Below are 13,015 nucleotides of genomic sequence, written 5' to 3' on the forward strand. Positions count from 1 at the left end.
CAGACATCCAGATGTTAGTAGACTTCCATATTACCATTGAAGCCCACCACAAAAGCAACGTTGGTATTCCAGGCCTGTTACCTTCTGCTTCTTGACAGTTTTCTTCTAATTCTGCCAATTTCATGCTTCTAATGGGAGCTTGTTCATCTGATAGAAAGCCATGTGCTGGGAAATAATACTCCTGGGGACCTCAGCAAATGCTTAAATAGAATGCAGGTCTCCCTCACCTTGTCAAACCTGGATGGCTTCACAAAATAAATGCAAATACATCAGTTAAGTTACTGGAAACCTCTTCCCACTGTTTACCTCTACAGAGACTCTATACAACCTTCTCAATTCGAAACTCTCTAGGGAGGTGCACTGGCCTTTTCTTCTTCAAAAAGTTTCCGCAGTGCAACACCGATTTTCTCAGCTCCTACTTATTGCCCACGGGTTGACATTTTTCCTTTCCCTATTTCACGCTGCTTTCCATAGTATATGCAGAATGCATCAGTTTCTTACCACTTAGTATTAGTGTTCTTTAATGAATAATGCAAATCACTGTACACTTTTACCTAAAATGTCAATATACCTGGACTTTTGTAACAAGGCAACTGTTTCTATATACTGCTGCTAAAATCAAGCCTTTAAAGGAGTAAAAAATAAGATACAGTGCAGCAGACAACCTTTCTTTAATCGATAAATCTGAATAGATAAAGAAGATAAAAGACAAAAATAAACCCTTCAACCTAACAATATTTAATCTAGGTTTTGTTATAATACACTTTAATTTTTCATATTCAATAAAGGTATTTGACTCCCAGAGTGGAATTACTCCTGTTCTTACAGTCATGCAAATCTGTTGAAGGGGACTGAAGCCCTGTTACAAACATATCTTAGCACCTATTAATATCTTTATGATGCCCCTTTATAGTTCCAATCTCGTTTATGCATTAACTTTCCAGATATCACTAGACCTATTGACATTAACTTTGTGTCAGATTACCCCTATATGCACACACACACACACACACACAAGCATACACAGTTAATATTAAGCAGTCCTTGTACTTCAGACTAGGACTTCGAGTGTTTGTGGTGCTTGGTTTCTGTCCTTACCAGTTACAGGTCTCTACAGCTATTTGAAAATTATAGTATGCTGGCAAAACCTTAGAAAAAAACGTGGGACGTACTGCCCTCTTGTGGAGATTTGTATAGTGAACATATTAAGAGCTCCACAAAACGTGCTTGACCTTGGAGTCTCAGTTGGGAAATCATTTTCTGGAAGAGGTGGTATTCCAGCTGAGCCAATAAACCTCTTTTCTGCATCTTACCTTCATTTAACTACCTTTGCACCGTTGTCGTTCCAGTAGCCATTATACTGTACAAGGAGAAGAGAAACATCTGTTTTTCATATATAGACAAATATATGTGTACATGTGTTTAATACAGACACACAAACATATGTAGTGTGCACATGCTGTGCATATAATATATGCATTATGTACACACATTTTCTGAAAATATTATATCGTCCTTTTTTTTTTTTTTTAGAATAAACTATCTAGAAAAAGTGTTCTTTATAGTCTGATATGCTATTTATTTTTCTCTAGAGCTTATACAAACATTAACAGGAATGAGATTGAAGAAATGCTGATATTAGATGTGGAACTACCAGAGCCATTAGATGTGGAACTACCACCAACAAGCCATGCAACTTTAAGAGAGACTCAGGGATTTGAAATAAACCTCTGCCCCACAAGCACACAAAAAACTAGGGATGCTGTCAGCAAACAGTGAACCCCCTGTCCCAGTGATTACAGGGTTATTAGGCACTGCCATGTCTTCTCCTCTGATGTTGGTTGGTGGCCTTGGGATAACAGGAGAGAGAAAGCAAGCTGCAGATCAGAGAAGTTTCTCAGTGACAGATGCTGGGCTGTGGCAACAGCTGTGAAAGACAGCACTGGAAGCATGCACAACTGTGTTGCTGCTTCTGTATCATGTAAACTGGGACGTGTCTGCAGCACACTGTTTCTTCCCTGAAGGAGCACAAGCTGGAAGGAAGCATTCCTTTCTTATTTCAGCCTGGTGTTGCTGCCACGGAGCTGGCTGGCAGCTAATCCTTGTGGACAGCAAAGGGACAAAGCCTGTCATTCTGTGCTCCTCTCACTGGGATGCTGTTGTGTTCCCAGTGGGATTTCTTCAAGGCTCTAGGTTTTTCCCCAGTACAATACCTTCTCTGTGCCAGAGGCCAAATGCAACCAGTTAGTCTTAATCACTGACATCCCTTTTCTAGTTCTTGTAAAGAGTTTCCTTGCACTATTTAAGTATGCTGGTCAAAGATGCTTCGCCAAGGCTTGGGTGACAATTTCTGTGTTGAAAAAGTGCCTTGTGAGTGGCCAGCATGCCCCAGGGCTATGACTGATGTAGGTGCTTCTCCTTGTCTCATGAAATGGGCACGGAGCTGCCTCAGAGATGGTTGCTGTTCCTTTGGTATGAGATACACTACACTCCTCCAGCAACTGGGAAGTTTCTTCATAGGCAAGGCTTAATGCCATTTGATAACTATGTGGGATGAATGTCATGAAATGAACTATGTGTTAAAACATTTAGAGACATTACATAATATAAAACCTATGTATGTAACAAAATAATGTTTAATCTGACTTTCCGTGGTTTCCTCAAAAGCTTATTATATGCTTATAATACCACATTACTTCAGATAAAAAGGGAATTATGTGATCATGTAGGCACACCAAGATTTTGCTGAACTTCAAAGTTTGATAGAAGAGAACAAAGAAGTATTTAGGCCTGAGCTGAAGAAAACTGAATTGATATAAGTTCTTAAAAATGCACTATGAGAACACAGAGATGGCAAAGTGAAAGAAATCTAGGCTTCCCACTCTGAAAATACTCCCTCAGTCTGGAACAATGACTCTTTAAAATCTTAGGCTTTTCCAATAGAATTTCCGCCGTACTCTACAGGAAGCAAGGACAAAATAATTTGAAAGTCAGCGTGTTTTACCTATCTTGCAAAAATCTGAATTCATTAAAAATCTAGAATACCCCTTCAGAATCCAAAAATCTAGTTGAAGATGTAGACTAATCATAACAGATACTGTATTATATGAAATGGGAAACTCACTACCATAGCATAGTTCAGATGAAATAGCTAGCTAAATACAGTTGTATGCAAAAATATTATAATAAAACATTATGCAGGTAATGTTGAATGATTTGATTGTTATTTTTAAACAGAGGAGAATCCCTGGAGCTGATGATTAACTGGTGAAACAGAATACATCTTTAAATCCCTACAGTAGCAGAAACAAGAGTTATTACTTTGTGAACTGTGTAGATATGTTGGACTACAGCAAGGATTTCAATGCCAGAAAGAGGCTTCTGAAAAATTAAGACTGCACTCTCAGAATTAATGAGGTTGTCCTAGAAAAGCCAAGTTGCCTTGTGAAAGATGAAATGTTCATTTGCTTCATCGCAACATCCCTAGGATTCTCTACATTCTTTGCAATGGAAATGCATTGCTCCCCAAGCAATTTGATCTTGTGCTGGTACAGATGACTGAGCCAAACAATAGATCCAGGTTGAAATACATACACTTATTGTGATATACATAAATGTAGGTATGAGAATTTGATTAGTACAGTGTTCTCTACATGCTTTGAGTTATTACTCTTATGGCTGTAGTATAAATACGTATGCAGAAAAGCAGAGAAGTCCAGAACAAAAATATTAAAGAAAGGTCTCTACAGTTCAGAGCTCTAACTGTTACTTTGCTGTTGCTCAAAATACACCCGGTATTTGAAAAAGTCAACAGTTTCATAACCAACCTTGGACAAGCTAATCTTTGACTAGCATGGTCAGCCAAGACAGAAACTTTTCTGATAACTGCTGTTGTCATTGATCTTCACCTCGGTTGGCTCACTGCAGCCTCACACTTGCTTTGCCCAACTCTTGCAAAGTTGCTGTAGACTAATTAAAAATAATTACTTGTCAAATCTCTCTAAAATGTGATAGCTTACTTGATGATTTCCAGCTTGCTCACAAAGGGTACTTTGAACTTCACCACATTTAGACCAGTATAAACCACATACAGGTAAATGAAAACATGCATTTTAGCAGCTTCGTGTTTTTATCTTTTAAATAAACTAATTCAGCTCTTTGTCATGTTTGTCAGAATAACAGACTTACTAATTACCAGTCTTCAAACTAATAATTAAAAAAGCCACATTCTCATTGTTTTCATATTAAAAAAGTTCTTTGTACCAATCTCCATTTTTGGACATTGTCTGAACTTTCAAGGGAAAGACTGTAGAAATTATCCATTTTCCCTTATTTATTTATTTATTTATTTGTTTAACTTTCATAAAGTTCTTTGTGCAAATCAGAGGAGCAGTATGTAAGCAGAATTCAGTCAAGGGAGGTAAGTCATGCTTGTCTTACACTTGAGTTAATTGGGCTCCTCAAGCAGGAGGAATGATGTATGTTGCATATATCCTTATAACCTCTATAAATTAATAGAGACAGCAGATTTGTATTTCATTATTATCTATCAAAACAAGCTGGAAGGAACAGAAGGCATTCTTTCTGTCAGGGTTGTTCTTTATATAAATACATGCATCGGATGGAAGGCACACCATCATTACTTCACATTTATAGTGGTGAAAGTACACTAGAAGACTGAATAAAATGAAGAGAAATAGAAGAAAATCAGGACTGTTATTGGATTGTTATGGAAAACTTTGCATTATCATCTTAATCCTCTGGAGTGTATGAATTAAGTTTATCAAACTTGCTTAGACACATAGCAATTCAGTGTATAAAAAGATGACTTCAGATAAGAATTATGTTCCAAATCCTTGCAAAATCCATACAAGTGCAATTTCCCTTTCTTTGGTTCATATTGCCGTCATAATGAAGAGGTACATAAATTAAGCTTTAGGGTTACGTTAAACTCAGCCATTAGAGGTAGTGCCATAGTATTTTTTTCCAGAGGACTAATTCCAAATCTTTGACCTGTGTGTACCAGAAGACATGCATTTCTGTGACTCGATGAGATTCTTGTCCCTTTATTCAATCAAAAATTATAATGGTATCATATGAAGGATACTCAGGATTCTATTTCTGTGGTATCTTCTTGTTTGCAAGGATAAATGTCACGTTTCACCGGCCTGAGAAAAGAGCAAAGAATTAGATCTGACAAGCTCTGTGACAAGCAGAGACTGCTCCTCTCCCTGTTTCACACTTGCCTTTTCTTTTTAGTCACTTCTCCAGCTATCCCAGAACTATTTCAGCATTATGGATTTGATGAGGATGTTAACATTTACTTAAATCCTCTTGCATAATAAGGACAGCAATCTACATTCACAGTTGTATTTAATCTAAGCATTTTATTTCCTTTTTCATTTTAGCGTAATTTCCCTAGGTTCTTAATATTTATGATTATTTGAACAAAAATGTCTCTGAAGACAAATTTCAGTCCTGATCTCAAGTCACTGCTGCCCATAAATGCGTCTGGTCTCAAAGAGGGTCACGGGACAGAGGCACTTGGAAGGAGTCAAGGCATGTGAGGTGGTGAGTTATAGCCACCAAACCTCACGCTGGCCTAGCCAGTGAGTAGGGTAAGTATCTTGAGAGCCAGGAGTGTGCCTCTGTGAGTGTGGCACAACTCGGGGAGGTGGCTGCTGGAGGAACCAGGAGCTCCAGGCCAACTGCCAGAGGGTCCACGGGGCCTGGAGGTCAACTGGGAGACCCGTTTGTGTATGTGCCAGGGTGGGGGAAGATGTGTGTGTGCGCCTGCTTATCTGCACCTGCAACTGGAGTGGGACTGCAGCTTGGAGGCTCAGGTGCCAGCAGCTTGAGAGACCTGGGGATTTGGGGAGCGAGTTAATGCATAGACTGGGTGTCTAAGGTCAGATCCTGCAGGGGCTCGCACTGCATATACGTAAGTAGGTAGGTATGTGTATACGTACACATATTTCCCACTAACAGACCTTCATCCTGACCAGCCAGAGGGGAGAAGAGGCGGAGGCCGCTGGTGTTTGTGTGGGTGCTGAGGCTGCCTGCTGGTGCTGCTCTACGTGGCTGGCCACGTGTGTACGTATGGCATGAGATGGATGTCAAGAGACCGCAAACTACTATTGCTATGACTAGACTGCTATGACTTTTTAATGCTAGAATACATAGTTCACTCTTTTTCTATCCAGCTGAAAATACGTAGCGCCATACCATTTGCAAGTTTTGGGGAATATATCTGAGCTTTTATACTAAGCCTTCTTTTTTTTTTTTTCTTCACACAAAAGGCTAAAGAGGAGACATCCTATCCGCTGAGATACGCATCAAATCCGGTGACGATAACATCTCACTTTTCTGCAAACCAAACCAAACCAGACCAAAACCGACAACACCTCTTTGCCAAACACCTCCCTCGAGAACTACCGGCGGGGGGGGGGGGCAGAGGCCGCTAGACGCGGTCGCTGCCTCGCCCTGCTGCGCTGCCGCCTGCCTCCCAACGGCTCCGACCCACCGCCGACAAACCCGCGCCGCCCGCTCCGGGCCTCCCTGGCCGCGGCTCCGCCCCGCCGCCATTATAAGGCCGCCCCGCCGCCTGCCCCTAAGCCGAGCCGTGCCGTGCCGAGGCCGGGGGGGAGGCGGACGTGCGGTGCTGGCCGCGGCCATGGCGTTGAACCCGGTGCTGGGGAAGCTGGTCAGCAAGAGGGTGGTGCTGGCCAGCGCCTCGCCGCGCCGCCAGGAGATCCTCACCAACGTGGTGAGTGCCGCGCCGGCCATACCTGCGCTGCCCGTCCCCTTCCTGCCATTCCCCTCCCGGGAGGAGGCCCGGCGGTGCCCGAGGGGCTGGGGGGGGGGGGGGGGAGGTCAGTTTACACGTGAATGCCTGAGAAAATAAACTTTAGTGTTGTTGTTTCTCTTTGCGATCACGGTTTTCTTCTTAGGGTTTCTCTATAAGCAAGCGCATGTGTGTCGGTTGGTTTATATGCAGATTGATACGCGTGTGGATTAAGGCATTCTGCTGAAAGGGAGGTGATCCAGCAAGTGGAAGGCTGGCTCTGACTCATAAATGCCTGCGTAACTACTTCTGGCATGTCACAGAAAAGTTTGGGAGGCCTTACTGTGGGCCGAAATAATTAAGAAATGGCCTACCGTTTCCCTTACCTCATGGGGTTAGTGCTAGGTGTGTGCAGCGAGGGGAATACGGTCAGTGTCACTTTTTGTTCTCGCACACAGCGATGAAGAAGCTGTATCCCCTCTTTCAGAGCATTTGGCCCATGGGGCACACACCGACTTCACCAGTCTGGCTGCAGGAGGCTTTTGAATGGCACTTCAGTGCGTGCATTGTAACGCGTCTAATAGATTGCACGGAGTCATTCTTGTAGGAGAAGGTAGAACATAAATGTGAAGAAAGTATGTTTTTGCAAAATACAAAGATGTAGAGAAGCACAGGGGTTCAAACGTGTGCCCAGCTATTAGAAGCATAGTGTCTCTGCTGGGTGTAGGAGGTGTACATGTGCAATCTGGAGGCAGGAAGCAGGGAGAGTTGTTGTTATTTTGACAAAACCACAGATAAGTGGCACTTGGTTTCTACTTATCACGTGTATAATAACACATAAACTGCAGGTGGTAAAGATCCTGTAAGCATGCACAACTGTTGCACAAGTGCCATGGATAGATTCAGTGAAAACGCCAATGGTGGAATAGGGAAAAAGAATATAAGCATACCAGTTCAGAAGTTATTTCTGGTGAGGCTTTTTATTCTGGACTACTTACAAATCGTATGAAAAGGCAAAACCCTATAATAGAAGCAATTTATTATTTTTTTTTTTAACAACATGAGACTGACTGTATTGCTTTCCTTTTTTTGTTACAGGGTCTGCGGTTTGAGGTAGTTCCATCTTGGTTTAAAGAGACACTTGAAAAGTCGTCTTTTGCAGCCCCTTATGAATATGCCATAGAAACTGCAAAACAGAAGGCTCTGGAAGTAGCAAACAGAATGCACGTAGTAAGTTACCAGCTATTTCTGCAGTGAGATTTTCATCTTTAAATGGTGTGTGTTACAGTGACTTAATTTGCATGTACTACTGAGGTGGCCTGTGAGTGCTTTTTCCCCACTTAAAGGAAATGGATATTTTCTGTCATTTGCGAGAGATGACATCCCTGAAATTTACTCACCTACTCAAAAGAAGGTCCAATGCCTGCAGTTCAGGCTTTTGACAAGCAGACATAGCTCGTATATTTTGCCAGAAGCGTACCTGCTTTGGCTTGGGATACATAATTGATAGTTCCTTTCAGCAGTCAGGTTTGTGACTACATCTTATCCTGAAAGTTGCTTATCACAGGTATTAGTTGACTGAATCCAGTGCTTTGCTGTAGCTTTCATTGAAAAGTAGTTCAGTTGAAGAGTTGTGACAAGGGAATGGTTAAGAATTGATGAGTATAAAGATGCTGGAAGTAAGCAGAAAAACAAGGCATTCAGCTATAAAGCATTCTGGAGAAGGAGACTGACGTTCATTTTAAGAGTGGGAAGCTGACTTGATTTCAGGTTTTGTAGGTAAGGCAACAATTTTGAATCTTAAGTATTGCCAAAACTGGTGATCCAACTTTTAAAAGTAGCATATCTGATTTCTGCCCTTGTCTGTAAGCGGTGTGAGCACATAAGGCTGTTCTTTACCAGAACGTTTTCAGCAGTCTAGCTGATGAGATCCTACAAAATGTACTGTAATATCTTAATACAAGCCCTAAAAGAGAGGAGTATATTTGTTGAACCTATACTGATGTCAGAAAGGGAGTGTCAGATGCTTTAAACCAACAATGTTGCCAGATGTCACCATTCTTCAAAGCAAATATTGCATGATCTTCAATGTAAATCGTTATCCAGGTTTCTGCCTACTTCTTTTCAGAGAATGGTGTTCAGAGAATACATTAGGACTGTATTTTCAATGCAAACCTACGAACTAACTTACATTGGGCTTTCATTGCAAAATATGCTGGTGATAATGCTAATTCAGTGGATTTCAAAATGCTTCATTACAAAGAATTTTTTTTTAATGATAGCTGGAATTAGTTCTAGTTAATGCACATCAACAGCGTATCTGCAGAATTGCTACCCTACAAACTTTTTAATATAATGGTCAGAGTTACAGACAAGTTTCTTGTCCACATGTGTTAAATCATAGCTGTGTACCTCATTAACATGCAAGTGAATCAAAAGTCATCTGTAAGACAAGTTACAATTTAAAGCCAAGAAAGGTCTAGAAGGAATCTTTATATACCCCTTCGTAGTTCCCTAAAACGGGCTGTGTATGTTTCCTTTTGAGAGAGAGAAGCAAAGCGTAGCTAAAGGAAAAAAAAATAGTCAGCAATACTTGGCTTAGAAAAATGATTCTAAAGGGTTTCAACTCTGGCTCCAGTACACGGGCTGCTTCCTTTAAAGGAATTCTAACTGCCACCTTGAAGATCAAGTTGAGCTTTGAGAATGCAGTTAGATCTTTCCTGGATGCGTTTGTTCATCAGTAATGTGTTTTGGCGAAGTTGTAACCTGCTAACAGTCTGCTCAGGCCTCCTTTTTTTCCTTCACTTTCATGGTGATATAAATGATTACTGTTTTGTAGAAAATGCAAAAGGAGAAAATGTCATGTTTTCAGGTCTGTGTAGTCCAACCTGTAAACTGGTCAACTTAAGTTTTCTAACCTCAGGTTTTTAAGGGGTTTTGTTCTTTCTTCCTGTTTTGAGAAATATATTCTTTCTTTATGCCTTTGCAGAAGCACCTGAGAACACCTGATGTTGTGATAGGAGCAGACACTATTGTGGTAAGAGGTCTTATATGCTTTATCATTGTTTTAATTTTTGTCAAGTGTAGAAAATCTTTAGGTTTGAAGTTGGAAAATGATTTTCACTGAAAAGTTACACCAGAAAGATGATGTGTTTTGAGGGTTTTGTAGATGTTTTTCATTTTTTCGTAAACGAAGCAATTTTTGGTATCTTGGGTGCTAGGAACATTGGTACTGTTTTTCCAGAGACGCTAGTATTGCTTAACGGTTGCCTTTGATCCTCTGTAATATGGATTCCTGTGCAATAGAAATTCTGTTCCCAGGTGACTTACTGTCAAGAAATCCAGATCATGTGAACTGTTTAATGTTGTGCCTCACGGGGGGCGCGACTTTAAGCCTGTCACCTCTGCTGAGACAGTAAACAGTGAAGGTCAGGGGAAGTTGAATTACCTTTTGGAGAGCTTTTTCCGCTGGAGGGTAGCGGTGCTTGACAGTAAGTTAACAGTTCTACCAAAGTATCTGTGCTTCTTGCTCTGCTCGGTAGGCTTATTTTGAAGGCTTGTCTGAAATCATTGTTTAAATCTTTTCTTTTCTGGCCTCAGTTTCAAGAAAAGTAAGAAGACAGCTCGGTATCTCTCTTTCTGTTTTAGACCGTGGATGAGCAGATCCTGGAGAAACCAGTGGATAAGCAAGATGCATATAGGATGTTGTCAAGGTTCGTGCTTTCAAATAAGATTCCAAATATGTCTATTAAATTGTTTTTACAGGAGCTTTATGGGTTCCTAGGTGCATATCAAGAACTCTGGCTACAAATCTTTCAAGCATTTTTAAATATCATGTCAGTTCTGCCACTAAAAGTTAGATGTGCTTTTATCTTACCCACAACTGGTTATTCCTGGTGCTTCACCGCAGGGAGCAGATAAGAGATGTAACCGTTCTGTTTTCACTTCAGTTAGTTTCCAGAGTCACTTATCACAAGACTTTCTGTATACTTCAGTTGGTACAGGAAGGGAAGATAGGGAGAGATACCATGTTGGGAAAGAGGACAGAAGTGTTTTGAGGCTTGAAGTTTAATGAAAAAGAATTGCATGTATGAGAAGAGTACATAGTGATGTGTGTTCATTGTTTTAAATTGTGCTACCTTGTTTCCTTTCAAAGGAAATGTCCAATGTCCTTTAGTTTAAATGTTTTTAGATAAATAATTTGCTACTTACTTTCCAATGAGAATGTGGATATTGATTATTTTTTATGTTCAGAGCTAATACTGTCAATAGAGAATTTATTAGAGAATGGTTGAGGTTGGAAGAGACCTCTGAAAGGTCATCTTACCTAACACCTCTGCTCAAGCAGGGTCACATAATGAAACTAATTATAAGAATGTGTTGAAAAGTAACTCCCATTCATGGCACGTTTTGCAGTTTTCATCCAACCCAGATGCTGGCTTTTTGGATTTTCAGTTTAACTGAGGAAAAAATCTCTTCCATCATTGTTTTCAATGGATGGGCTGGCAATTTTTAGGCTTCTGTGTTTTGTTTTTTTTTTCCTGAAGGATACTTTTCTGTTTTAGGTGAATGGTATCTTGTAGGATTTTTTTCTTCCTTTAAGAAATACCAACTGAATAAAACTAATCACCTTTCAGAAAAGACTGAGATGTGACGAATCCACTAGTCAGTCACTCCCATCTTGTATGGGGGGGGGAAAACACAAAATGTCTTCCACTTGATCCAGGTGTTTACGTTTTAACTCAGGAGTCTGCTAGGGAGAATATAAGGGGCTTGGTGGTTTTTTTGGCGTTTAGCTCTCTAAGTCTATTTTAGATTTATTTTTTTTTTCCACTGATGAGTTAAGCTGATTTTTATACTTTGTAGCATGTTACTAACTTAATGGCAGTAGTTTTTCCTCTCTTTCCAGTATCTGACAGCAGCGTATGTTATTAGTAGGAGATTCCCAAAGGAGTCTGTCTGGCAAGAGGTTTCTCATCACTTTGTTTTTGCTAAAATCATGCCAAGCTTGGTTAGTTCAAAAATAGTACTTTTTTCTTAAGAGCTTAGTCTACTGTTGCACACAAATGTCTGTTTTTCTTGAAAGTACAGCTGTTCATTCTCTTAATCGTGTACATGAAATGCACTTAAAATTAATTTAACTCCTGTTAATTGTGTTCTATATAACTGGAAAAAATAGGAAAGATAAAAACACATGTATCCAAGGTGTCAGGCTAAAATTTTTCACTCATGGTTTCATTTTAAAATTAATTATGTTAAATCCTGTGGGGTTTATTAAGAGCGAGATGCTCCTGGTCACATCAAATTATAGCTTGGCCATGAGACTATTCCTTAATTAGTCTCTTCAAAAATGTAAGTTTTCCTAGCATTCATTGTACTTCCGTTGCTTTTACATTTTAAAAAAAACTTAAAGCCCGCACAATTAATCAGCCACAGTGTGGCACTCTAGAGCCACTATGAGAGATCATACTGGCTCAGGATTTCCATGCCAGCTGTCAGCTCAGCTGAGAGTTGGGCTGGGTAAGAGTGAGCATGAACTGTCTTCCTGTACACTCTGCTTTTGTTACTCTAGCTTGCTGTGGGATCCCTGGGGGCCAGGTGTCTGGATGAAATCCATACAAAAGCTTGTTTAGCCCAAGCTTTGTCACCTTTGGGAACAACATAACTGAATGTCTTCAACTTTTTTGTTTGGCTTGTTTTGTTAATGCCTTTTCACTTATATTGAAATAAATAAAATGAATTTGTTTAGGATACGTGTCAGAGCCATCAAGGGATATATTTACATGATGGTCTGTTGCACAGGCTGTGGTAACATAATTATGTAGAATATTTTTACATCTGATGGGTTTCATTAAACTGTTTCTTAATGTTTTCCCTGACAGGCTGAGTGGGAAAGAACACAGTGTTTTCACAGGAGTGGCTATTATACACTGCAGCAGTAAAGGTACCTGGGTCATTTTATTAAAACTCAGTATTTTCATGAGCAATTATTTACATAAGGACTTGTACAGGTGAAGAAACAGGGTGGAAGTTTTTCATATATAGTCTGAATTGGCTTCCTGCTCAAGATGAAAATTACTATATTGATATGTAAATAAAAAACTCACAACAGCCATCCTTCTTATTGCATTCAGTGTTCACACTGGAGGGAAGAAGACAAAATACAATAGACTATAAAAAAAATCTCTGAAAAGCTATGAGGCTAACTAAAAGACCAGTGTAAACTTGTGT

At 40.1% G+C, this 13,015-nt stretch overlaps 1 protein-coding gene across 2 annotated transcripts in view; it reads left to right on the top strand.

The window, feature by feature from the left end:
- The first annotated feature begins 6,407 nt into the window (after positions 1–6,407).
- Positions 6,408–13,015, top strand: part of ASMTL (acetylserotonin O-methyltransferase like) — a 29,132-nt gene continuing 22,524 nt past the window's right edge. For both annotated transcript variants that reach the window (XM_048081167.2, XM_048081166.2), the window contains exons 1-5: positions 6,408–6,766; positions 7,883–8,014; positions 9,774–9,821; positions 10,433–10,497; positions 12,667–12,728. In XM_048081167.2, coding sequence (XP_047937124.2) covers positions 6,674–6,766; positions 7,883–8,014; positions 9,774–9,821; positions 10,433–10,497; positions 12,667–12,728 — 400 coding nt within the window. In that variant the 5' untranslated portion in view covers positions 6,408–6,673. The remainder of the gene's footprint in view (positions 6,767–7,882; positions 8,015–9,773; positions 9,822–10,432; positions 10,498–12,666; positions 12,729–13,015) is intronic.

Source organism: Anser cygnoides, chromosome 1 (assembly GCF_040182565.1).
Source record: "Anser cygnoides isolate HZ-2024a breed goose chromosome 1, Taihu_goose_T2T_genome, whole genome shotgun sequence".
NCBI classification, from domain to species: domain Eukaryota; kingdom Metazoa; phylum Chordata; class Aves; order Anseriformes; family Anatidae; genus Anser; species Anser cygnoides.